Source organism: Heteronotia binoei, chromosome 3 (genome assembly GCF_032191835.1).
Source record: "Heteronotia binoei isolate CCM8104 ecotype False Entrance Well chromosome 3, APGP_CSIRO_Hbin_v1, whole genome shotgun sequence".
Classification (NCBI taxonomy): Eukaryota; Metazoa; Chordata; class Lepidosauria; order Squamata; family Gekkonidae; genus Heteronotia; species Heteronotia binoei.
In genome coordinates this window covers 179203380-179230973 of record NC_083225.1, presented here as the reverse complement: position 1 = coordinate 179230973, position 27594 = coordinate 179203380, and the positions used below count along the sequence as shown (strand labels likewise).

General features: G+C 46.0%; 1 protein-coding gene across 6 annotated transcripts in view; it reads right to left on the bottom strand.

Moving 5' to 3' along the window:
- The window catches only part of NOX4 (NADPH oxidase 4), a 191178-nt gene that overhangs the window by 45103 nt on the left and 118481 nt on the right, over positions 1 to 27594 (bottom strand). For all 6 annotated transcript variants that reach the window (XR_009555216.1, XM_060234961.1, XM_060234959.1 and 3 more), the window contains exon 12: positions 19056 to 19137. Coding sequence is in view for 5 of the 6 variants with exons in the window: in XM_060234961.1 (XP_060090944.1) it covers positions 19056 to 19137 (82 nt within the window). In the remaining variant the exon portion in view is untranslated. The remainder of the gene's footprint in view (positions 1 to 19055; positions 19138 to 27594) is intronic.

The window sequence follows — 27594 nt, the reverse complement described above, 5'->3', positions numbered from 1 at the left end:
CCCTCCATGTCTATGGAAAACCAGGGAGCCCTTTTTTTCTTGCTTTTCATTTACTGTTATTGTAGCCAATGACCTTGACTTCAGGTCAACTATTATCACTCAACCAGCCAGGCCTCTCTCCCTGGTCTGCAGTGGAAAAAAAAGTAATAAACAGCTTTTTAAGTCTCAGGGCAAAACCATTTGCTTTATCCGACCGCATTCAGCACAAGACGATGTTTCTAGAGTTAGGGTACAGTTCAAGCCGTTTGTCTCGGACACGATGTAGCAGGACTCGATAAGGCACTGCTGAGGTCACAGTTCCTGAGGCTCTGTCTACACAATGCAATATCTGCTACAGGCTCCATCAAGAAACTTAAGCGAAAGGGCATAAGAACCTTCTTTCCCCTCATCTTTAGATGAGGAAAAAGCCCACTTTTGACATAAGTGCCTCCACTCTGTATACTATTCATAAACTAAATAAAGGGGAATTCTGCTGGTGTCTGGTATCTCACTCTGCTCATTCTCCACAACTGAGGGGTCTGGAGACCAAGTCCTATGAGGAAAGAAGATTTTGGATTTATATTCCGCCCTCCACTCCGAATCTCAGAGCGGCTTACAATCTCCTTTACCTTCCTCCCCCACAACAAACACCCTGTGAAGTGAGTGGGGCTGAGAGGACTCTCACAGCAGCTACCCTTTCAAGGACAACCTCTGCCAGAGCCATGGCTGACCCAAGGCCATTCCAGCTGGTGCAATTGGAGGAGTGGGGAATCAGACTCGATTCTCCTAGATAAGAATCCGCACACTTAATCACTACACCAAACTGGCTCAGGTTGAAGGAGCTGGGGAGCTGGGAAAAGGTTGAAGGAGCTGGGGATGTTTAGCCTGGAGAGAAGGCAGCTGTGAGGTGATATGATCACAAAGTACTTGAAGGGCTGTCATACGGAGGATGGTGTGGAATTGTTTTCTGTGGCCCCGGAAGGTAGGACAAGAACCAATGGTTTGAAATTAAATCAAAAGAGTTTCCGGCTCAACATTAGAAAGAACTTCCTGACAGTTACATCGATTCTTCAGTGGAACAGGCTTCCTTGGGAGGTGGTGAGCTCTCCTTCCTTGGAGGTTTTTAAACAGAAGCTAGATGGCCATCTGAAAGCGATGAAGATCCTGTGAATTTGGGGTAGGTATTTGTAGGTTTCCTGCATTGTGCAAGGGGTTGGACTAGATGACCCTGGAGGTCCTTTCCAACTCTATGGTTCTATGATTCTATGAAAACTCTTTTCTCCTGATAGCTTTTGCATCTGAAGTCCGAGTGTGCCCATCTCCGGCTGGTAGCTCAGAACAGCTCCAGCGAGCTGGTTAAGCGGTGCATGGAAGAGCTCTGCAGGCTTTTCCTTGATTACTAACAATCCCCCCACCCCCCGCAGCCACTGGCTGCCCAGCTCCTCGACAGCAAGGCTGATGTGTGTGTGTCTAAAAATCATATTTACTGAGGGGCTGAACTAGACAAATGTTAGCATCCACTCAATGCCTGTGCTTTGAGGTAGATCAAGATGGGTAGCCATGTTGGTCTGTCTGTAGCAATAGGAAAGAGCAAGAGTCCAGTGGCTCCCTAAAGACTAAGACAATTTGTGGCAGGGAATGAGCTTTTGGGAGTCACTGAAGAAGTGAACAATGAGTCGTGTGAGCAGCGATTCCTAGCCTGCCGCAAATTTTGCTGGACTTTAAGGTGCGACTGGACTCTTGTGCTCTGAGGTGAATTGGAAGTGGGGTGGGAGAAAATTATATTTGGTACTTAGCTTCTGCTGTTGCTCCTTTCATACAGATTTACACTCTAAAGTATCACTTTACTGACGGAATTATATGCCCGCCCACCCTCAGACCTGCCTACTTTATTTATATCCACCATTTTAAAAGGCTTTTCCTTCATACTTACTTTTTCTCTCCTTCTCCCACCTGAACATTTTTCTTCTCCCCCCCTTGCAGCTAGCTCACCCCCTAGTTCTAATTTTTCTTCTACCCTCCCTTTCCTCATGCCGAATGTTAGGGGTAATATTAGTGCCACTCTAGTCCTCATGATCTATCTGCTTCTGCCCCTTGCAATGGTGCAAGAACACCACTGCATTCTTAATCTTGGGCAGTGTTTCCTCTAAGCTGAGTTTGTGTGAGCTAGCTCACAGTTTTTTAGTCTCTAGCTCACACATTTTTGTCTTTGTTCAGGAAAAATGGCCCCAGAGCCAACTAAATTTATGCAGTAGCCAAATCACTCGCTCACAACTTTTAATGCCAGTAACTCATGAGGTAAATTTTTGATCACAAGATTCCACAGCTTAGAGGGAACTTTGGAGGTCCTTTAGCTCTGGTCTCAGAGAATTCCCATTTCAAGATGAGTCTGGAGTCCCAGTTTAATTTAAAAATAAGTCATCAAGAACTACCTTCTTGGTGAGGGAGTGAATGAAACTGAGTTGGGGAAGTCAATATTTCACTGGCTTCAGGCAGAAAGGCGACCTTTCCTTTAGGAAAGCTGTGGATGGAAATGTCAGAGAATACCAACTGGGCCAACGGAGGGCGGGAAACCTGGGGATAGGCCTGAAAGTAATTCATTTAAAAGCTCCTCAGAGAGGTGATAACAGCTTCTCATCTCTTACCAGCTCCCCAGTATCATTTTAGAAAGGAGGAACCAGAGCATGAAAAACAAGCCAATACTGATGCGTCTTGCTGGGAAAGGAGCCTAAATGGATGCCTGGGGTGGGAGTGGGGGAGTTTCCCTCTTGCCCAAAGAAGTTAAAAACAGCAAATTGCATTTGACAAAAAAGTGCGCTGTGGCGGTACTTCTGAAGATGCTTTTTACTAACAGACCATCACATCTTCTGGTATCCTTGCCCCCTATTGGTTAAAATTCTTGAAGATTTCTGCACTCGGCAAACTCTTTTATAATTGCAGCTCAACCACACCAAAGCTGTGAGGGAGATTCTTGGAACTACCTTTTTCATGGCGCCTGAACGAACAGAGAATAGAAACAATAAGGGCTTTTTTTGTAGCAGGAACACCTTTGCATATTAAGCCACATACCCCTGATGGAGCCAATCCTCCAAGAGCTTACAGCAGGTCCTGTACTAAGAGCCCTGTAAGCTCTTTGAGAATTGCCTACATCAGGGTTGTGTGGCCTAATATGCAAAGGAGTTTCTGTTATATAAAAAAAAAGCCATGAGGGGGACCAAAGTTTCTATTGTAAAGCGAGTTCAGTCAGCTCTTATGTAAGCAGCAACAGTTTATTCAAGAAGAGACAGTCACATAAGAATAGGCAACACAGCAAACTTATATACATTTCAGCTGAGTAGAACACGCCCCCTTTAGTTGGCGGCAATCCCTCCTATTGGTCTCTCCAGGATCCTTCATTTGCATTCCCTTCAGACATGCCTTGTGCCCTGATTGGCCAGTTCTAAGAGAATGGCCAATTGGAATACAGGCATCAGGATCCTGGAGAGTAATGGAAGCCTGCTTCAAGCTCAAGCCTTCCACAGTACAACACAGCTGCAACTACATAACAGTTTCACTTCAGCCATGTCTGGGGATCCTCTTTTAGGCAGTCCTCATTGTGGCTTCCTTATTTACACAGTTTTTACTGTTTCTTCCTGAGACAGCAAAGCCAAGTGGTGCTTTGTGGGGGTGGAAAGTGTGGTCATGTCACTGCTGATTTATGGTGATCCCGTAGAGTTTTCAAGGCAAGAGACAAACAAAGGTGGTTTGCTATTACCTACCTCTGCATAGCAGCCCTCAACTTCCCTGGGGGAGGGGTGTCTCACATCCAAGTACTAACCAGGCCTGACCCTGACCTTCTGAGATCTGATGAGACTGAGCTGGCCTGGGCCATAACATATGGAGCAGGGGTCCATCAGTGGCTATTAGCCACAAGCAGACCGATTTTGCACTAGGCTTGTTCCAGGTGGAAAGCCCTTTGGCTCCCGGCACTTCTCTCAGTTTTTGCACAAGCTGCCCCAGAGCTGTGAGTTGGTGCGGTGCTTTTCCATAGCAAGCGAGATCCTCTTACAAGTGGTTTCTGCTTGCCGTGGAAAAGCAGCAGGCCAACTCACAGCCCCAGGGCAGCTTGTGAGAAAACCAAAAGAAGAGCAAAAATTCTACTTTGAGAGCTACTGGCATTGAAGTTGTGAGCTACTGCATAAATTATTGTTCTTTGGGGTCATCCTTCCTGAGTGAAGACAAAAATGTGTGAGCTGGAGGCTATAAATCTGTGAGCTAGCTCATGCTAACTCAGCTTAAAGGGAACACTGGCCATAAGGTATAGATGGAACTCTCTGTCTTGGGCAAATGATGCTCTGTATTCTTGGTGCTTGGGGAGCAGCAGTGGGAGAGCTTCTAGTGTCCTGGCCCCACTCCTGGACCTCCTGATGGAACCTGTTTTTTTGGCCACTGTGTGACAGAGCGTTGGAGTGGATGGGCTACTGGTCTGATCCAAGATGGCTTCTCTTATGTTCTCATCCAAGTCAGTGTAGGAGCTCTTAATCAAGGCTTTAAAAAGAGACGTTCTATCTCCAAGAAATCACATCTTCCGGGGACTGAGCACAGAAGTGTTTGCAAGATGGATGAGTGCTAGTTCTTTCAGGTTATTGATGCACTGCAAATGACAAACCTGGGGAGTAACTGAGATATGCCTGAGACATATTGGTAAAGCTGCCAGGTCCAGCCAATCAGTAGAGATCTTTCACATCCCAATACTTCCTGGTCCTTTTGACTGGAGATGCCAGGGATTGAACCTGGGACATTCTGTATGCAAAGAAAGACTCAACCACTGAGTCAGAGTCTTCAGCTCTTGGGTTGTGGTCCCATTCTAAACCAAGCTCTCTTGTGCCTGAGAAGGAGAAGGAGAAGATGGAGGAGGAGCAGGAGGAAGAGGAGAAGGAGGAGGAGGAGGAAGAAGAAGAGGAGGAGGAGAAAGAAGAAGAAAAAAAGAAGAGGAAGATGATGAAGAAGGGGAGGAGGAAGAGCTGTTCATTTACAGAACTTTCAGTGTCTTCTCTTTCATGGCCCCTAGTCTGACCTGTTCCCAAGTGAACCGGGAAAACTCCGAGAGGACCTCAGCAGCTCTTCATACTGGGGAGGAAGAGCCCTTTGTCCAGGTCTCAGTCTGGAGAGGGAAATCCAGCAGGACAGTCAACAGGGCTTATGCTTCACCTCCTGCTCAATGCAAAATATGAACCCAGTTAAAAATGCTCAGCTGAAAACAGCTCTGCATTTAGAATGGAGCGTGGTCACAAAGAAAGAATATGCACATATTTTATCACAGGAGTGCCACGCAGGGCCGCCACGAGCAATGCGAGCATAAGGCAACCCTCCTTCAGAACAAAAGTGGCAACTCTCAGTGAATTGCCGAGCCTCAGAGTTGACAACCTGATAAATGAACATCTCCATCTCCTCTTCGAAACCAATCTTTTACCGCCGATGTCAACACTTCCCGATTGCTCCCAGTATATTTAAAGCATTCGGATTTTTAAAAAGACAGCTATCTTATAAATGAGAAAAGGATATTGAGTCATGTTGGATCTGGGTTTCAATCTGTGCTCTTTGTGCTTTTTTTAAAAGGAACTAAAAAGAAGAAAAAGAAAGATGATGAGAAAGAAATGATGTTCTGGGTAAAAACAGATGTCACACTTCTTTAAGTATACTGGGAAGAGGTTTGAACATTATATTTGCTACCCTGAAAACACATAAACTTTCAGAGCAAGGAGAGTGTTCTCCAGTCCTTGCCACATTATTTCTGTCTTCATCCTGCTTCTGTGTTACATCTGTCTTCAACCTTACGTGACTCTCCCAGTTGATTACTCCGTTGTCAGTGCATATATGTCCTTGTAGACTCCTGATCAATGGTTGGGTGAGAAAGAGGTACATCTATTTTATGAGGCTGCTACTCCACTTTAAAACCCCAACAGCAAGCATGGGTGGTCAGTTCTGCAGCATACATGCCAAAAGTTCCTCCTGGGCTGAATCGAGACCTAGGTTTCCTTTCTCATTACCAATGCTGATTTCTCCACGACTACCACCCTCCACACATCACACCTACTCTAATCATGCCTGCTATTGTCATCCACGCACTATTATCCCTTTACCAGCTAATGTTATGCATCATCTGAAATCACTGCACTTCCCAAGATATAGAAGAAATGGACTAACATGCTAGCTGTTTTTGCAGAAGTGAGCACTGACTCACAACAGCTCATACCCTGCCATAAATTTTGTAAGTCTTTAAGGTGCTACTGGACTCTTGCTCTTTTCAACTTCTACAGACAGACTAACATGGCTACTCATCTTGACCTGATCCTCCCTGGCCACCAATGGGATGGGGATGGGAGGAAAGGTTGCCAGTTCCAGGTTGGGAAACTCCTGGAGATCTGGGGGTGGAGTCTAGGAAGGACAGGGACCTCAGTGGGGTATAACGTCATGGAGTCCACCCTCCCTAAAATCTATGTAGTCCAGAGATGAGCTGTAATTCTGGAAGCTGGCATCCCTAGACTAGATGCCTCTTGCTTCTCCCATACATGATTTCATGCTCACTACACTGAAATCAAAATCACAGAAAAGAGCATCATACACAGCGTGTATTGGACTGGGACTCTCCCATTCTCAGGAACTGACTGGCAACATGCTTGGGGGGTGGGGGTGGGGAGGTTGTCTATTGAATTCTGCACTTATCGCTGGCCATGATGGCAAATCGAACCCTTCATGGTCCAAGACTGTTTACTGTTTATAGAACATTCAGTGTCTTCTCTTTCATGGCTCCTAATTTGCCCTTTTTACCTCCCAAAAACGTTTCCTTGGGGGCAACTACAGAAGGTTTGGGACAGCTTGTAGGTCCTCCAGGGAAATCAGGATGCTGGCCTAGGTGGTCTAGGATTGTCAACTTCCAGGTCCTCCTGTTGATCTCCATATCACCAAGATCAGTCCCCCTGAAGAAAATGGCTGCATTGAAGGGTGGATTCTACGGCATTAAACCCTACTGAGGTCCCTCCCTTCTCTTAACCCTGCCCTCCTCAGGCTCCACCCCCAAAATCTCCAGGCATTTCCCAACCCAGAGCTGGCAACCCTACGTGACTGGGTTGATCCAGCAGAGCTCCAGCTTATGGCCTTAGCTGTATTCTTGGTATGCGATGAAAACTTTGATTTGATCTCCAAGAAGAACTGGAGAAGACAACATAGGGAGGAGACATGTAAATTATTCCTCAGAAACATCCATTCCTGCAATCACCTCAAAGAGAGCCAGTTTGGTGTAGTGGTTAAGTATGCGGACTCTTATCTGGGAGAACCGGGTTTGATTCCCCACTCCTCCACTTGCACCTGCTAGCATGGCCTTGGGTCAGCCATAGCTCTGGCAGAGGTTGTCCTTGAAAGGGCAGCTGCTGTGAGAGCCCTCTCCAGCCCCACCCACCTCACAGGGTGTCTGTTGTGGGGGGGGAAGGTAAAGGAGATTGTGAGCCGCTCTGAGACTCTTCGGAGTGGAGGGCGGGATATAAATCCAATATCTTCATCTACCTCACAGGGTGTCTGTTGTGGGGGAGGAAGGTAAAGGAGATTGTGAGCCGCTCTGAGACTCTTCGGAGTGGAGGGCGGGATATAAATCCAATATCTTCTATCTTCTTCTTCATCTTCTATTGTAAAAAGCAGCTACAACCACTGCTCTTAAAATATGCTTTTTAAAAAAATCTATGAAGAGCAGAAAGCTAGTTCCAGATCTCACACGTTCTTTTGTAGATAACGTTTTTTTTTACAACAGAAACTCTGTCATTTTTCAACCACCCAAGAACCTCTCATCTGTTTTCATTCTTGCTAGACTGACAATCAAGTTGAAGTATTTAATAAAAGATTTTTTCTCATGTCTGCTAGACCCCCTTAGCTACAAGAGTGATGAATAGTTCTGCTCGACATTAAGATAGTGAAAAGCAAAATCTTTACTCCAAAAACAATTTTGTGACTGATGCAAATATATACAGGTGCAATCCACACCTACTGGATTTTAATTGTTTTCTGAGGCCCCAGAAGGTAGGACCAGAACCAATGGGTTGAAATTAAATCAAAAGAGTTTCCGGTCAAACATTAGGAAGAACTTCCTGACCATTAGAACCTCAGTGGAACAGGCTTCCTCGGGAGGTGTTGGGCTCTCCTTCCTTGGAAGTTTTTAAAGAGGCTAGATTGCTATCTGACAGCAATGAAGATCCTGTAAATTTAGGGGGAGGTATTTGTGAGTTTCCTGCATTGTGAAGGGTTGGACTAGATGACCTTTCTAATTCTATGATTCCATGAAATGAATCTGAAACTTATACAAAATATCAAACTACAATAAGGTTGGCAATTGCCTTGGGGGTATCTTTTTTGGGTGCTCAGGACATTTCCTGGAGTTGTTTGGCCCCAGGGCTGGAATTCTAACTCCAAAGAAGAAAATAAGGCTCACAGATGATATGAGGTCACTGTTATTGATTTGCCATGAACTGTATGATGCGCCAAAAGCATAACATATGTACTACACATAAGCATAGAGCCAATATCTCTCTAGTCTATTTCATGGTATGTGGGTGCAAGTAATCTTGTGATAATATAAGAGAACTGAAATTTAATTTTCTAAGTATTATATTGTTTTCTGCTAACCTATCACAAAGTGAAAGGTTAAATGAAACCCCAAGGTAATAACAATGAGGTAGGTTGTACCTGTCCTTTACAATAATTAAGCAGGCCTGGCCCAGCCTGAATTCCACCTTTTGGCTTACACCTAGGAACAGACTGAGGTGGTTTTTGACCATGGTCTCTTCCTTCAGAGTCAGTTTGGTGTAGTGGTTAAGTGTGCAGACTATTATCTGGGAGAACTGGGTTTGATTCCCCACTCCTCCACTTACACCTGCTGGAATGGCCTTGGATTAGCCATAGCTCTGGCAGAGGTTGTTCTTGAAAGGGTAGCTGCTGTGAGAGCCCTCTCAGCCCCACCCACCTCACAGAGTGTCTGTTGTGAGGGGAGAAGACATAGGAGATTGAAAGTGGCTCTGAGTTTCTGATTCAGGGAGAAGGGCGGGGTATAAATCTGCAATTCTTTTTCTCTTGAAAATTCTCATGGGATGGGGGCAGGGGACATCTTGTCAAAAAAGAGGTGCTGGAGCTCATTAGCACAACCTATTTGCATATGCCCCACACCCCTGACATCACTAGAAGGTGAACTAAATTACATCAGCTCAGCATCTACCTTCAAATGCTTCTTGAATTAGAATTGTCATAATAAAAACATACTTTTTCCTATGTGGCCGCAGTGGCATGATGAAGATTTCCATCTGTCTGATTTATATGTTTTGGTTCTTTCCCCATTTTTTGTGGAGAAAATATTAGAAAGTTTGTCAAATCTTAGAGTTCAGAAAATTCTCACAGGGGGGTTGAGCAATGGAGCCCAGAAGTAAGTATTTTTTTGGGGGAAGGGGTGGTGGTAAGAAAGAGCACAATAAAATTTAGAGGTTCTGGAGCTCCGCCCCTGTAAGCTCCTGCCCAAAATGAGGCCTGGGTGGGGTGGGGATCAGTTTTTCCACTTGTCTGCTTAGCCCTCTGTTTCTGCTCTGCAAAACTGTGTTGTGAGTTGTGGGAACCTGATCGCGTGTGGATGCTCTCGCTTGGTTGGTCCTAATACCCAAATGGAGATGTTGTTTGGTCCTGTGGGATCATCCACGGCGTCAAACCCCTAACAACAGGGAAATGAGGCCTTGGTTGGGAGGGCAGGATATAAATCGAATAAAATGAAAGGAAATGCATGTGGATAACCTACTTGAGCCACTGACCCTTAGCATAACTGAGCATGGCAGTTAAAATAGGCTGAAAAAACAATGTAGGGAAAAAAGGTTCTACCCCTGCTAATGCTTCATATACCGGTATATGCCACGTGTTAAGACTGTGTCCTTGCAAACAAAGACATTATAAGAATTTCAAAGAAAATCAAGGCACACTGTAACAGACACAACAGAGATGGGCCAACAAGGTAGCACATTTATGCTTTCGAAAGAGTGCATTTCAAAAGCACATTATCAGGGTTGCACAAATTCCTCAGTGCAAGCAAATGCAATTCCTGACTACTAAGAAATCAGAATATGTATAATCAGAGCTTTTTTTTTTTTTTAGCAAGAACTCCTCTGCATATTAGGCTACACCCTGCCCCCCCCCCCCTTGATGCAGCCAATCCTCCAAGAGCTTACAGGACTCTTAGTGCAGGGCCTACTGTAAACTCTTGGAGGATTGGCTACATCGGGGGGGGGGGGGGGTAGCCTAATATGCAAAGGAGTTTCTACTACAAAAAGAAAAGCCCTATTTGTTAATGAGATAGTGCCAGTGACTAATTTCTGTAATGAGCAAACATTTCTCTCTATTTATATTATTATAATTATATTATAAACAGCAGTCAATGGCTTAGAATACCATATGTAAAGATTTCTCCTTTAATTAGCTGCCACAGTATGGCTGATTCCTTCTTGAGTTGGAAAAACCCGCAACAAACTACCCCCAAGCCCAGTCAGCTGTTCTTGTTACCAAAGGGGTTCAGTTCAGCCAATCCTATGGCTGTCCCGTAATGAGGAACCATTATCATTTCAAAGAGCGCCAGAGCTCAATAATCTAAACAGCGTGAGGTGATGGTTCAAAGGATTTGTGGTTTTTGGAGAAGAAGGGCACCCACTGCTTCGGCGGAATTGAACACGGAACGGGGAAGCTTTCGGCAGATCTAGTAGCCGTTAACTGCCAGGAAACGCAAGGCACGCCAAGCAGTATCAGCGGGAAGCTGTGCATTGCACATAATTACGGAGTAAAAAGAATCCTGATTTTTTTTTTTTTCAAAAAAAGCACATAACGCAGAGAGGTGCTGGAATAGATTTTGGATGCTTGGCTGACATTGGGGGGGAGAAAAAAGAAAGGCATTTTCTGACTGTAAATTCTTGTTCTCTAAATAGGTGGGAGGGCATTCAATAACCTTCAGTTTGACCCCTTTGTATCCAGCTAGGAGGCAGAGCCCGCTTCTTAATTGCCTCGTTAGAGGGGAGGGACTCCTTCCTACACCCGGACAATTCCGGAATAACAAGGGATGTTTGAACCTACAAACAATAAGCCGCCAGCAAGAGAGGAACCACCTTCTCCCCAGATGCTATAAACTGGCTGTGAGCCCTGAGCATGCGGGATGAGAGAAAGACAACGAGAGAACGAAATAACAAAGTTGGAGTCCAGCGGCACCTTTAAGATCAACAAAGTTTTATTCTGGGTCTAAGCTTTTGTGTAAGGAAATGAGTAAGGGCTATGAGGAAATGTGTTCGGATTATGACCCTAGGAAGACCTACCTAATTCTCTTGCACATGTCTACTATCCAGGGATGTCAATGTCCCTAATGATTACTAATAATTATCATATGGCATTGGGTGTAGAATAGCCAGGAGATCCTAAGACTGTCTGGCAACCAGAAGTTCGAGCTCTTTTAGCATTATGCATCACTAGGTGGCCAGCTAGACTGGCTTTGTAAAGGCAAAAGATGTTTCAGAGGCGACATGCCATTGTCTGTCTCTGCGTCACGACCCCGGTATTCCTTGGAGGTTGCCCTTTCAAATGCCATGGATGGGGTTTTGTTGACCTAAAGGGACCTTCTTCTTGCTTGGCTTTCTTAATTTCCCAGAGTCAGGGCTTTTTTTTTGTAGCAGGAACTCCTTTGCATATTAGGCTACGCCCCCCCCCACACTTGATGTAGCCAATCCTCCAAGAGCTTACAAGGCTCTTAATACAGTTGTACCCTCTTGAAGGATTGGCTACATCAGGGGTGTGTGGCCTAATTTGCGTAGGAGTTCCTGCTTCAAAATTAAAGAAGCCCTGCCTGGAGTGTAGAGAGAGCCTTATTCGCTTTTTCCACCCATATCAACTGCAGGGTTCATTGAAGTTGCTATTTCCAGTGAAGGGCACCCCAACCAGCTACACCTGGGAGCCTAGATTTGATAGCTGCATATCATCCCTTTGCATTATGCCGGCTGCCACGGTGCAAGGATCTAACTGCATTGCGTCCAAGAAAGCTGCAGATAAGGAAACGTCCTTCAACCAACCTTTATTGATCTCAGGCCTAACCAAACTAGCTCCTTGATCCATAAAACAGCCCTGCCTGAGAGGGAACTCTTCGTCAAGCCTCAGAGGGAAGTGGCTTTTGCCTTTAAGTCCCACTCCAGGGTTTTATTTAACTTCTTGTTGCAAGACTTTTTGTCCTCCCTGTTATCCCTTTGGTGGAAAGTCTGCTGTGAAAGATAAAGTTGCCAAGCTATAATCTCTCCTCAAAGGTAATGGCTCTGATGATGAAAAAACAAACAAAAACGAAGGGCTACCTTTTCCCAGATGAAGAGGAAAGTGGAAAGGGGAGAAAGCCCTTCCTGTCCTATGCTTTAGTGACCTTGGACTCTAGATGCCCTTTGAGAGCCAGTTTGGTGTATTGGTTAAGTGTGCGGACTCTTATCTGGGTTTGATCCCCCACTCCTCCACTTGCAGCTGCTGGAATGGCCTCGGGTCAGCCAGAGCTCTCTTATCTGGGAGAACCGGGTTTGATTCCCCACTCCTCCACTTGCAGCTGCTGGAATAGCCATAGTTCTTGCAAAGCTGTCCTTGAAAGGGCAGCTTCTGTGAAAGCTTTCTCAGCCCCACCTACCTCACAGGGTGTGGGGGAGGAAGATAAAAGAGATTGTAGACTGCTCTGAGACTCTGAGATTCGAGTGGAGGGTGGGGAATAAATCCAGTATCTTGTTGTTGTTTGGTTCTGGCTTTCTCCCCTCTGAAGAGACTGCCCCTTACAAAGAAAAAAACACTGGGCAAAAGATTGGAATGGTGCCCATTCAAGCCACCCCTCCCTCCTTATCTAGGGCCCAGCTCCAACTAGGGAGTTCTGAAAAGGCAACAAAGGAGAAAAGAAGGAGTAAAAAAAGAGGCCAAAGAAAGAATGGAAATGTGTTCAAAGTCAATAGATTAGCTCTCCACAGCTCAGCTGAAGCGCTTCCATGCTGCTAGGCAAGTCAGGTCAGGAGTCAGTAAGTGATACCTGAATCTCCATTACAAGGAACTGATACAGTATAAATATAATGCTACTTAAAACCAGGGCTTTTTTTTTAGCAGGAACTTCTCTGCATATTAGGCCACACACCCCTGATGTAGCCTATTCTCCGAGAGTTTACAGTAGGCCCTGTACTAAGAGCCCTGTAAGCTCTTGGAAGATTGGCTACATTAGGGAGGCGTGGCCTAGAATCATGGAAGGGACCTCTAGGGTCATCTAGTCCAACCCCCTGCACAATGCAGGAAACTCACAAATACCTCCCCCTAAATTCACAGGATCTTCATTGCTGTCAGATGGTCATCTAGCCTCTGTTTCAAAATCTCCAAGGAAGGAGAGCCTACAACCTCCCGAGGAAGCCTGTTCCACTGACGAACTGCTATAGCAGTCAGGAAGTTCTTCTTAATGTTGAGCCGGAAACTCTTTTGATTTAATTTCAACCCACTGGTTCTGGTCCTACCTTCCGGGGCCACAGAAAACAATACTACACCATCCTCTAGAGGACAGCCCTTCAAGTAGTTGAAGATGGTGATCATATCACCTCTCAGCCACCTCCTCTCCAGGCTAAACATCCTCAGCTCCTTCAACCTTTCCTCATAAGACTTGGTCTCCAGACCCCTCACCATTATCGTTGCCCTCTTCTGGACCCGTTCCAGCTTGTCTATTTCCTTCTTAAAATGTGGTGCCCAAAACTGAACACAATACTCCAGGTGAGGTCTTACCAGAGCAGAGTAAAGCAATACCATCACATCACATGATCTGGACAATATACTTCTGTTGATACAGTCCAAAACTGCATTTGCCTTTTTAGCCACCGCATCACACTGTTGACTCATGTTCAGCATATGATCCACTAAGACCCTTAGATCCTTTTCGCACATACTACTGCTAAGACAAGCCTCCCTCATCCTATAACCATGCATTGGATTTTTCCTACCTAAATGTAGAACTTTACATTTATCCCTATTAAAATTAATTTTATTGATTTTAGCCCAGTTTTCCAGCCTGTCAAAGTCATTCTATATCCTGTTTCTGTCTTCTTCTGTGTTTGCAATCCCTCCCAATTTTGTATCATCAGCAAATTTTATAAGCATTCCCTCTATTCCTTCATTCAAATCATTGATAAAGATGTTGAACAAAACAGGTCCCAGGACAGATCCTTGAGGCACTCCACTTGTCACTCCTCTCCAAGAGAATGAGGAACCATTCACAAGCACTCTTTGGGTGCAATCTGTCAACCAGTTACAGATCCACCCAATGGTAACAGGATCCAAAGCACATTTTACCAACTTGTCAACAAGGACAGTATGTGGAACTTTATCAAAATCCCTACTGAAATCAAGATAAACGATTTCTAGAGCATTCCCCTGATCCAGCAAGGTAGTCACTTTCTCAAAAAAAGAGATCAGGTTAGTCTGACATGACTTGTTCTTGAGAAACCCATGCTGGCTCTTAGTAATCACATCCATTCTTTCTATACGTTCCAGGACCGACTGTTTGATTATTTGTTCTAAAACTTTTCCAGGTATAGATGTCAAGCTGACAGGTCGGTAGTTACCCAGATCGTCTTTTTTCCCCTTCTTGAAGATGGGAACAACATTCGCCCGCCTCCAATCTTCCGGTGCCTCTCCTGTTCTCCAAGAATTCTCAAAAATAATAGCCAGAGGCTCAGAAATTACATCCGCAAGCTCTTTTAGAACCCTTGGATGCAATTCATCTGGCCCTGAGGACTAAGTTTCATTTAAAGAAGCTAGGTGTTTATGTACTACCCCTATGCTGATCCTAGGTTGGAACTTCATACCCTTTTTATATGTTGTTTTTGCCATGTTGAGCACCGTTTCCCTCAAAAGAGAAGATGGAGGAAAAGTAGAAATTGAGCAGTTCTGCCCTCTCCTCATTTACCTGTTACAATTTCACTTTCTTGCCCTCGCAATGGACCTACCATGTCCTTGCTCTTTTTCTTACTCTGAACATAAGAAAAGAACTCTTTTTTGTTGTTTTTAGCATCTTTGGCAAGCCTAAATTCATACTGAGCTTTAGCTTTCCTAACTTTTTTTCTACAAGCACTGGTGATTTGTTTGTATTCATCCTTGGTTATAAGGCCCTCCTTCCAATTCCTAAAGGAGTCTTTTATATTTCCCAAGTCTTTAGAGAGCTGTTTATGGAGCCACTTTGGCTTCTTTAGGCTTTTTCCATTTTTTTCTTCTCATAGGAATCGTCTGTGATTGTGCTTTTCAGTATTTCGCTTTTAAGAAACTCCCACCCCTCCTGAACCCCCTTCCTCCTAAGTATTTCTGATCATGGGATTTTACCCAGTATAGTTCTAAGTTTATCAAAGTTTGCCTTTCTGAAGTCCAACCTATAAGTCTGACTACGTATAGCTTTTCCCTTCCCTAAGACTGTAAATTCCAAAATCATATGGTCACTACTGCCCAGGGTGCCCACTATTTCCACTTCTTCAATCAATTCTTCCTTGTTGGTAAGAATCAAATCCAAGAGAGCAGATCCCCTTGTTTCCTTCTTCACTTTCTGGAAAAGGAAGTTGTCGGCAAGACAAGTCAGGAATCTATTTGACTTTTCATTTTTAGCAGAGTTGGACTTCCAACAGATGCCCGGGTAATTGAAATCTCCCATGATCACTGTATCCCTTATCTTGGAGAACTTTGCAATCTGCTGTAGAAGTATCTCATCCAAGTCCTCTACCTGACTTGGTGGTCTATAGCTGGCCCCCACAATAATATCACTGTTATTTCTTATTCTTTTTATTTTTACCCAGAGACTCTCAACTGAGCTACTATGCTCCGATTCACATATTTCCTCACAAGTATATAGCTCCCTCACATACACTGCTACGCATCCACCCTTTCTCATTTGCCTCTCCCTTTTAAATAAGTTGTACCCCTGAATCCTAATATTCCAGTTATTCCAGATAGATATTCATGCATATTCAGCCATAAATCAGAAGTTACTTGCCAGCAGGACTGCCAATCCCCAGATGGGGGAAGGGGATCTCCCAGTTTGGAGGCCCTCCCCCCGCTTCAGGGTCATCAGAAAGTGAGGGGGGGGAGGGAAATGTCTGCTAGGCGCTCCATTATTCCGTATGGAGACCAATTCCCTTAGGGTATAATAGAGAATTGATCTGTGAGTATCTGGGGCTCTGAGGGGCTGTTTTTTGAGGTAGAAACACCAAATTTTCAGTATAGCATCCAGTGCCTCTCCTCAAAATACCCTCCAAGTTTCAAAAGGATTGGACCCGAGGGTCCATTTCTATGAGCCCCCAAAGAAGGTGCCCCTATCCATTATTTGAAAAGGAGGGAAGGCATTTAAAAGGATCATGGTCCCTTTAAATGTGATGGCCTGAACTCCCTTTGGAGTTTAATTATGTTTGTCACAATCATGCTCCTGGCTCCACCCCCAAAGTCCCCAGATATTTTTTGAATTGGACCTGGCAACCCTACTTGCCAGCACTTCACACACATACACACCCCACACCCGTTTAACTCAAGGTAACATCCCTTGATCTTTGCTGTTGTCAACAGGCTGCCCTGTTTTCTTCAACACTTGGGGGTTTGAATGAACTGGAATGTCTGTTCAGAAAGCTGTTAATGGCTAGCCCTGCACAGTGCTGCTATTTCCATCTCTGGTTCGGGAACTAGTAGAAAAAGACAGCTTCCCCCACCCCCGGATGGGTTTTCTGAAGTTTCTCATGGAAGCCATCCAGCTGTTTCAACAAAGCCTCCTGCCCTTTTCCCATGCTTTCTTCCTTTTGCACATCCATAGCGACCCTCCCCAGCTTGGATCCTCCACACAATCTGACCTTGCTCCATTGAGGGAACCTTCCCTTCCTCAGCTCCCACCATCCGGAACAATCTCCTCACAATTTTCCAGTCAACTGACTCAATCTCTAGTAGTTGGCAAAAAAAACCTGCCTTCCTTATCCTAGCTTTCTCTCTCTTTTTAGCTTCGCCTTCCACTAAGCGATTTAATTAACTCCCAGATTAAGAAAGAAGTATTTAAACAGCAAAGTCAGAAAAAAAGGCCATTGTGAGAAGGCACTCAATAAGGATACTAAATTTACGTAGCCCAAAATGCTGCAGAAAAGCTGATCCATTCTTACTGTTAGAATTTATAGGCCACTTTCAGATTCCAAAGTACTTGACATACATTACCTCGTAATTCTTACAACATCACGGCAAGGTAAGTCAACATTTTATTCCCCTCTTGTAAAAGGAAGTCTGTGAGCGACTGGCCTCAGGCCTCTATTGAGTTTGGGGTAGAGATATGAGCCCTGGGGATCTCTCAGTTCATTCTCCACATTCTGAGACAGTCAACCATGAAGACAGCATCAGAGGCTGAGATGTTGCCTCCTGGCACGGGGATTCAGAGGTTGACTACCTCTGAATGTGGAGGTTCTCCTCAGTCACCATGGCGGGTAGCCACTGACAGACCTCTCCGACTGGAATCTATCCAATACCCTTGTAAAGCTGCCTATGTCTGTGGCAGCCGCTACATCCTCTGGCAGCGAATCCCACATTTTCAATACTCATTGCGTAGCAAAGTATTTCCTCCTGTCTGTCCTGTCCATCCACTTCATCCGATGCCCTCCAGTTCTAGCCTTTTGCGGGGAGGGAGGAAAACTTATGCGCGCTTAGGAATAAGCAAGATTTTGTTGTTGCCTTTAAAGGGAGGAATTAATACATAGACCAAAAGTATTTATTTAATCTTATATAACAGGGGTGGCCAAAATTGCTCCGCGCAAGAGACATATAGATTAAACACCAGATGTTTGAGAGCCACAAGACATGAACATCAGATGTTTGAAGGAAGGAAGGAAGGAAGGAAGGAAGGAAGGAAGGAAGGAAGGAAGGAAGGAAGGAAGGAAGGAAGGAAGGAAGGAAGGAAGGAAGGAAGGAAGGAAGGGAGGGAGGGAGGGAGGGAGGAAAATAGATGAGGGAGAGAAAGGTGGAAAGAAAGCAACTTTAACTTTAAATGCATTATTCAAGCTACCAGATGGCTTGGTTTGGAGAAGTGATTTAAAGCAATAAATGCCTTCTCCAAGCCAGGTGACAGGGCAGTGGGGGCTTCAGGAGCCACACAGTACTTGTGAAAGAGACAAATGGGGATCCAAAACTGCAGTTTGGTCACCTCTGTTATATAATCTTACTTATTTCATCATCTTTATGAATTTATTTATTAAGTTTCCGAATCGCCTGATCCCTGACTCCACAGGTGATTTACAACAGGCTCAGAATAACACTACCAAAACACAGCATTAAAACCATTAAAACCAACAAAACAGCGTCATCTCTAGGTGGCATCCATAATTTAATCTAAAACCCACTGTGGACTGATCCAGTTAAACAGCCGCCACTTACTCTTACAGGCAAAAATAAAGTGGTGAACTTGGGAGCACTGTTGCAGTGCATGGGGCCCTCACAAGGATCCTGCACGAAGACGCAATGCACCACTGCTTGAGAGCCTCTTCCAGGGCACACACAAACACACCTCCAGTTCGTTTCGCTGGTGAATAGCAAGAAAGCATGCCCTTCTCCTCCGGTTGGAAGCTTTCCAAACCAAAACTGCACACTTATCTCCCATTCCTGTCTCCCTTTCTTCTAACAAGAAGCCATCGGTAATTAGAAAACTCATTTTGCACCTTGTTTGCCACAAAACGGTGCTTTTTGCTGCGCTTATTTGAACACCCTGCCCGTCACAGCAGGCTGAGGAGCGTGTCTGTTTCTCTTGCATGCCTTGTTAAAAAGAAATTGTGATAAATCGGTCACCAGGAGACTGAATCTCTGAAGGGGAGGGGGGGGGATTTGCCTGTCAAGACGGACATCTGAGCAAACCCAGGGGAACTTGCAAAGGAGGGTGCAGCCAGAGGCTGACCTGTGAGGCTTCTGTTACGCGAGATTCTCTTTTTGTTTGGAACAACAGCATTTATTTTTATAAAATTCTGTCCAAGCAGGAAATGGTGTTGACTTACTTAGGATAACGCCTCTGTTGGAAGACGGGCAGAATCTCAGTATCCCAACTTGAATGCAGAAACAGCATGTCTCGAAATCTCTCTGTCGAAATGATGAGAAGGGAAACAAAAAATAGACCTCATATTGGAGTTTACAGTACAGAAAGTCAGTCCTGCTGAAGCATATTAAAACCAAAGCCCTGTTGGATTGTTACAGTTAACAGGGGTGCCAGCCTCCAGGTGGGACCTGAGGCTCCTCCAGAATTTCAACTCATCCCCCTCCTACATAGATTAGTTCCCTTGGACAGATCCAGGGCTTTTTTTTTGTAGCAGGAATTCCTTTGCATATTAGGCTACCCACTCCTGATGTAGCCATAGGGTTGCCAAGTCCCCTGCAGCCTCCAGTGGGGGACTGTTTTTGCATGTGCAGAGTGCATGCGGCACAATAACGTTACTCACAAGTGACGACACCGCACTATGTCATGTGCCGGCCACTCTAGGAGCTTCTGGGGAAACTCTGTGGTTTTCCCGGACGCTCTAGCAATTTGGGAGGGAAAAGTCTATGGTACAATAGGTACCATAAACTTTTCCCTCCCATATTGCAAAAGCAAAGCTCCAGAGCAGCCGGTGCGTGATATAGCTGGCGCAATGACGTCACTGTGAGTGCTGTCATCGCGCTGGTGATATCGGGGGAGCATTCCCCACCCCCCGCCGGTGGGTTGGGAACCTACAGTACAACTTGGCAGCCCTATGTAGCTGATCCTCCAAGAGCTTACAGTAGACACTATACTAAGAGCCCTGAAAGCTCTTGGAAGACTGGCTACATCAGGGGGGTGTGGCCTAATAAGCAAAGGAGTTCCTGCTACAAAAAAAGCCCTGGATAGATCCAGGGCAGCCATGTTGGTCTGAAGCAGCAGAACAAAGCTTGAGCCCAGAGCAGCAGCTTTAAGACCAACTAAGTTTTATTCAAGGTATGAGCTTCCATGTACACACATACGTCAGTACTGATGCCATTGGACTCAAATTCAGTTCCCTTGGAGAAAAGGATGCTTTGGGAGGTGGACTCTAAACCATAGAGCAGGGGTGGCCAAACTGTGGCTCTTTCACACATATTGTGTCGCTCTCAAAGCCTCCGCTGCCCAGCCAAGCCAGCCAGGTGTTTGGAGAATGCATATAAAGTTAAATTTGCTTTCTTTCCACCTCTCTGGCCCCCCCATCTATCTTCCTTCCTGCCTTTCAGCTCTCAAACATCTGATGTTCATGTCTTGCAGCTCTCAAACATCTGGCATTTATTCTATGTGGCTCTTACATTAAGTGAGTTTGGCCACCCCTGCCATAGAGTCTATGGCATTCTATCCCACTATGGTATTGTAGCTCTCTGTCCTCCCCATGCTGTAGCCCCAAATCTCCAGGAGTTTTCTAACCTGGATCTGGCAACCCTCCCCCTCCTCCAGTGGCAGAAGAAGAAGAAGAAGAAGAAATTGGATTTATATCCCACCCTTCACTCTAAATCTCAGAGTGGCTTACAATCTCCTTTTAGCTTCCTCCCCCAAAACAGACACCCTGTGAAATAGGTGGAGCTGAGAGAGCACTCAAAGAAGCTGCGCTTTCAAGGACAACTCCTGCAGGAGAGCGATGGCTGACCTGAGGCCATTCCAGCAGCTGCAAGTGGAGAAGTGGAAAATCAAACCCAGTTCTCCCAGATATGGGTTCATGCACTTAACCACTTCACCAAACCGGCAAGAAAAAGAGAAGAAGAAGAGGAGGAGAAGGAAGAGGAGATTGGGTTTATACCCCATCCTTCACTATCTGAAGGCGTCTCAGAGCAGTTTACAATCTCCTTCCCCTTTCCACAACAGACACCTGTGAGTTAGGTGGAGCTGAGAGAACTCTGACAGAAACTGCTCTTGAGAGGAACAGCTCTGCGAGAACTTGTGACTGACTCAAGGCCACATCAGCAGGAGGAGTGGGGAATCAAACCCAGTTCTCCCAGATAAGTGTCCGCATGCTTAACCACGACATCAAACTGGAGGCCTGGTCACCCTAAAATACAAATACATCCTATATGTATGTGCATACAGCTGTTTGCAAGAAAGAGCCACCACACGTGGACTTTACAAATGAAACTGGAGAAGTGGATAAATGCTGGGTTAAAATCACATGTTCAGCTGTACATTCATTGAATATAACAAGAATTATTCAACACAACCCGTATAAAGAAAAATGAAACATGTACTGTACATAGATTGTTTGTGAATTTGGGCTCATGCCAGGCACCAAATGACAGAAGAATGGTTTTAAAAGTAGATAAATTACATCTGTTTTTGTGCAAACCTGAGTTTCACAGCCTCCCACTCCCAATTCTTTCAGGGCTGCTTACAAGAAGATGCAGAACAATATAGGAACACTAACATATGAAACTGCTAAAGACTGTCAACAAAATGTGAAAACACAGTGGCTGTAATAAGGTTGGGAAAGAAGCACAAAATGGGAGAAGGTTTATGCAGGCAGGGGGAAAAAAACACAAAACGGGAGAAGGTTTACCCAAAAGTATGTTGGAAAATATACATAAAGTATCGTAACCCCAAATTACTAAAAAAGACTGTGAGTAATTGTTGTTAAGAGCCAGTTTGGTGTAGTGGTTAAGTGTGCGGACTCTTATCTGGGAGAACCGGGTTTGATTCCCCACTCCTCCACTTGCACCTGCTGGAATGGCCTTGGGTCAGCCATAGCTCTGGCAGAGGTTGTCCTTGAAAGGGCAGCTGCTGTAAGAGCCCTCTCCAGCCCCACCCACCTCACAGGGTGTCTGTTGTGGGGGAGGAAGGTAAAGGAGATTGTGAGCCGCTCTGAGACTCTTCGGAGTGGAGGGCGGGATATAAATCCAATATCTTCATCTACCTCACAGGGTGTCTGTTGTGGTGGGGAGGAAGATAAAGGAGATTGTGAGCCACTCTGAGACTCTTCGGAGTGGAGGGCGGGATATAAATCCAATATCATCATCTTCTTCTTAACAGAATTATTACTATTTGAATTACTTGTTGTTTCTTTGGTAATTTGGGGTTACGATGCTTTATGTATATTTTTTCACCATATCTCCAGACGGGGCCTGAAGATCTCACGGAATTATACATGATCTCTCGATGAAAGAGATGTCCGCCTGGAGAAAATGGCTGTTTGAAGGTGGGCTATATGGAATTATACCCCACCGAAGTCCTTCCCTTCACCAAACCCCACCCCCTCAGAGTCCAGCCCCAAAATCTCCAGGTATTTCCCAACCCAGAGACAGCAGCCCTAATGGCCAAACCAACAGAGGAGTCAATATTAACCAGGGCTTTTTTAAAAAAAAATTATTATTATTATTTGTAGCAGGGACTCCTTTGCATATTAGGCCACACACTCCTCATGTAGCCAATCCTCCTGGAGTTTACAGGGCTCTTCCTACAGGGCCTACTGTAATCTCTTTGAGAATTGGCTATGTCAGGGGTGTGTGGCCTAATATGCAAAGGAGTTCCTGCTACAGAAAAGCCCTATATTAACAGAAAACCATCGTGATTCGGCCTCTAAATGCCTTTCTAAAGAGTAACATCTTTTATTTGCTTCAAAAAGGCATCTAACAAAGACAACCGTTATTTATTGTTAATCACTCCAATATTTTTGTCCCTCCCCCCCCCCCTCATTCTTGACAAGCAGACTTGGGGTGGCTGGCAAAACTCACAGAGTCACGGGGGGCCTCCCTCACCCTCCACCTGACCAGTTTCCCTGAGGGCACCAATGCAGTGCAGGGGATTAAACCCTGTGGAGGCCCCTAGGCAGTTAAAATCTCAGGAGGGGGGGCTTGCAAATTACCTCAGAGCTCCTGCCTCACTGCCCCCCCCCCCACCGCAGCCTGCAGGCACCTTCTCAAAAGCCTCTGAGGAAGCTGTGGGGGAAAGGCAGAGAGAGGCAAATTTGGCAACAACGCCAGCACCAGGCAAGTTGGGCAGAGAGCGGCTCAGTTGCTGGTTGCGCGTGCAGGCTGGGAGGGCTGCAATCAGGGGAGGAGGGGAGAACAGAGGGAAAAGCCGGCCCGGGGCCCTAAAGGTGTGGGGGCCCATAGGCCAGTGCCTAGTTGGCCTAATTGTTAATCCGGCCCTCCACCACTGCTTTCCCTCCTTCTCATGGAGTTTGTTCCATGGATTTCTCCCTAGGAATTCTCCCATGGACATTACGCCAATAATAACCCCAACTAAAGTTGGCAGCTCTGGGTTGGGAAATACCCAGAGATTTTTGGGGTGGAGCTTGGGAAAAGGTGGGGTTTGGGGAGGGGAGGGACCTCAGTGGGATATAATTCCATATAGTCCATTCTCCAAGGCAGCCATTTTCTCCAGAGGGAAAATATTAGTTGTCATAGTGGGTTGACTCTATGCCATTATATCCCACTGATGTTCCTCCTCTCCCCGAATCCCCATAGTCACCAGGAATTTCTCTACCCAGAGCTGAAAATCCTAGGGATGAGGGAGTACAGGTTGGTACTTCACAAGGCCAAACATGACCCATACAAAGATGTCTGGTAAAAAGTATCCTGCACTTGGCTTAGTGTGGAGGAAAGGAAACGTCCCCTGTGCAAGCACCAGTCATTTCCAATTCTGGGGTGACGTTGCTTTCACAACATTTTCACAGCAGACTTTTTACGGGGTGGTTTGCCATTGCCTTCCCCAGTCATCTACACTTTCCCCCCAGCAAGCTGGGTACTCATTTTACCGACCTCAGAAGGATGGAATGCTGAGTCAACCTTGGGCCGGCTACCTGAACCCAGCTTTTGCTGGGATAGAACTCAGGTCGTGAGCAGAGAGTTCATATCACTGAAGTACTGGTGCTTTACCACTCTGCGCCACGGGGAGCAGGGTGTCAAAAGTTACATTGGTCTGGAATACATTTTTTTACACCCTAGGGCTTTGTCATGCTCAAGGATTAAAGGTATTGTTATGAATTTACCTCCTCTGGGGAAAAAATGTCGACCCTGCAAACTGTCTTGGGTGGGGGGAGAGAACTACTCGGTGAGACAGACAGAGCATTCCTAGAGAGTTAGAACATCAACCACAATGCCTCTGAAGCGCATTCTTTTTCACTGTTCCTGATGAATGGGGAAAGCTTGTAATGTCAGGTCTTAACTGCTGTCCTTCACACACAATTAATCCTGGTTTGGGCAATGAAAAGGGAGGGGAAGGATGCAAAGAAAGGTTAAAGCACAAAGCCTGAAGATCAGACAATGTAAAAGGGCTAAGACCAACGGCCTGAGGATGCCAGTGCCTTGTGGGACCTTGCCCAGTTCCTCAAAGTTTACAAGACAGTATTATTTCAACTAGCTTTTAGCTGACTGATGACCCCCGCCACGATATCAGATCCAATTGGATGCCTAAGAACACTGAATGCCATCCTAAATTATATGGAATAGGCACCAAATTGTTTAAACTCTTTTAAATTGTTAATTTTAATGTTTAAAAGTTAACTGTTTTTATTGTTATCCTATTGTGTTTGTGAGCCGCCCAGAGCCTGCTTCGGCGGGGAGAAGAAGAAGAAATTGGATTTATATCCCGCTCTCCACTCCGAAGAGTCTCAGAGCGGCTCACAATCTCCTTTACCTTCCTCCCCCACAACAGACACCCTGTGAGGTGGGTGGGGCTGAGAGGGTCCCCACAGCAGCTGCCCTTTCAAGGACAACCTCTGCCAGAGCTATGGCTGACCCAAGGCCATGCTAGCAGGTGCAAGTGGAAAAGTGAGGAATCAAACCTGGTTCTCCCAGATAAGAGTCCAAACACTTAACCACTACAGCAAACTGGGCAGAGGACAGGATATAAATCAAACAACCTAACTAACAAAAAAAGATGAAATAAAGAAGGGTGTCAAACTCATTTTTATGAGGGCCGGATGTGACATAAATGAGACCTTGTTGGGCTGGGACATGCGTGCCACAAAACGTAATGCCAGATAGCAGAGATATAACCTGTATAAAGGACACAAACGCAATTAAAGTCTTTTTTTTAAAAAAACCCTTTAAAATAAAAACATGTTTTAAAAAACGTTAACACTCGTTGGTCTTAAAGGTGCTCTTTTTGTATCTCTCCCATAGGATCCAGGGAACTGGGCAAAGGAAGCTCTGGCTCTTTCCTTCCTTCCCCAGGGGACCGAGGAGAGCCTCAGCCAATAGAAGGAAGAGAGACTTGGCTCAGTAGCTCTGCTGTGCGACTGAGAGAGCCTGACAAAGCATGCTGTTATGAAGATGGACGCAAGAGAGAGGGAGACGAAAGCAGACAACAGGTAGTCACTCGGGGGCCTGAAATAATGCCTCTTTCCTCCCATCTGCCGCCCTTCATCTCTTCTCTGCTCAGTTCCCCCAGACTTCCCTATCCATCTCATTTCCTCTAGTAGGCTTCCCAATCCCCAGGTCCCAGCGAGGGATCCCCTGGTTTTACAGGCTTCCCCCCTCCCCCAGCCAGCTGGTCGGTGGGGGAAGCTCCACCCCCATAGCCATTATGCACCTCCAGGAACGATTCCCATAGGGAATGATGGGGAATTGATCTGCGGGTGTCAGGGGCTCTGGGGGAGCTGTTTTTTGAGGTAGAGGCACCAAATTTTCAGTATAGCATCTAGTGCCTCTCCCCAAAATACCCCCCAAGTTTCAAAAAGATTGGACCAGGGGGTCCAATTCTATGAGCCCCAAAAGAAGGTGCCCCTATCCTTCATTATTTTCTATGGAAGGAAGGCATTCTAAAAGGTGTGCTGTCCCTTTAAATGTGATGGCCAGAACTCCCTTGGAGTTCAATTATGCTTGTCACACCCTTACTCCTGGCTGCACCCCCAATGTCTCCTGGCTCCGCCCCCAATGTCTCCTGGTTCCACCCCCAAAGTCTCCTGGCTCCACCCCCAAAGTCCCCAGATATTTCTTGAATTGGACTTGGCAACCCTATCCTCTAGTGGTCTCAAAATGATTTTCTCTTCCCACTTCTTCCTGCCAGTGGCAAACAGGGTTAAATCCTGTGGAGGCCCCTAGGCAGTCAAAATCTTGGGGGGGCCCCTTGCAAATTAGCAGAGTCTGAGCACTCGCCCCATGACCCACAGCCCCCACTGCAACCTTCAGGCACCTCCTTAAACACCCCCTTTGACAAAGCTGCGGGGGAGAGGCAGAGAGAGGCAAACTTGGCGACAACGCCAGCAGCAGCCGCACCAGGTAAGTCGGGCAAGGAGCAGCTCAGTCTCTGGCTGCGTGTGCAGGCTGGGAGGACTGCAAGCAGGGGGAAACCCAGGGCCTCTAAAGGTGTGGGGGCCCATAGGCCAGTGCCTACTTGGCCTAATTGTTAATCCCGCTCTGGTGGCAAAGAAAGCAAAATGGAACAAGGGAAGGCTGGGAAAGGTCCTGAGGCAGCAGTGCCCAAAATGGTTGCCATTTCCTTCCCAGTGGTGCCCCGGGACAATGTGTGCCCACAAGATTTGCCCATTCTAGTCCCTGACACTTGAGGCAAGAGACTCTGTGTTCACCTTCTAGCTCTGGAAGACATTGATGGAAGCTGTAGAGCAGGGGTGGCCAAACTGTGCCTCAGGAGCCACATGGGGCCCTTTCACACTTTTTGTGTGGCTCTCGAAGCCCTTACTGCCCAGTCGGCCACCCATTTCTCTCTTTAAATCACTTCTCCAAGCCAAGCCAGCCAGTAGCTTGGAGAATGCATTTAAAGTTAAAGTTGCTTTCTTTCCACCTCTCCCTCCCACTACTGTCTATTTTCCTTCCTTCCTTCCTTCCTTCCTTCCTTCCTTCCTTCCTTCCTTCCTTCCTTCCTTCCTTCCTTCCTTCCTTCCTTCCTTCCTTCCCTTGTGGCTCTCAAACATCTGACATTCATGTCTTGCAGCTCCCAAACATATGAACATATGAAGCTGCCTTATACTGAATCAGACCCTCAGTCCATCAAAGTCAGTATTGTTACTCAGACTGGCAGCGGCTCTCCAGGGTCTCAAGCTGAGGTTTTTCACACCTATTGCCTTAACACCACCCCCACCCCTTTTTTTTAAGTTGGAGACGCCGGGGATTGAACCTGGGACCTTCTGCTTACCAAGCAGATGCTCTACCACTGAGCCACCATCCCTCCCACCTACCTGACATTTATTCTGTGTGGCTCTTCCACTAAGCAACTTTGTCCACCCTTGCTGTAGAGTGTCCCCTTTATTTTTGCAAAGCTCAGGGGAATGGTCTCTACTCTGGAAGACACCCTCCGGTTGCCTATGAGACCCCCCCCCGGGTGCAACAAGGTTGCCAATCTCTAGGTGGGGCCTGGAGGTCTCCCAGAATTACAAATAATCTCTAGAGTACCGAGATCAGTTCCCCCGGGCGGGGGGGGGGTGAGAATGGCTGCTATGGCACTAGAGCCCCATGCAATCTCTCCCTTTCACAAACCCTGCCCTCCCCAGGACCCACCCCCAAATCTACAGGAATTTCTCAACCTAGAGTTGGCAACTTTAATTGGAGAAGCCCCAGTTTAGACACATAGGAGATATAAAGCCTCTTAGGCTGGTGGGTAGCCCCGATAATACA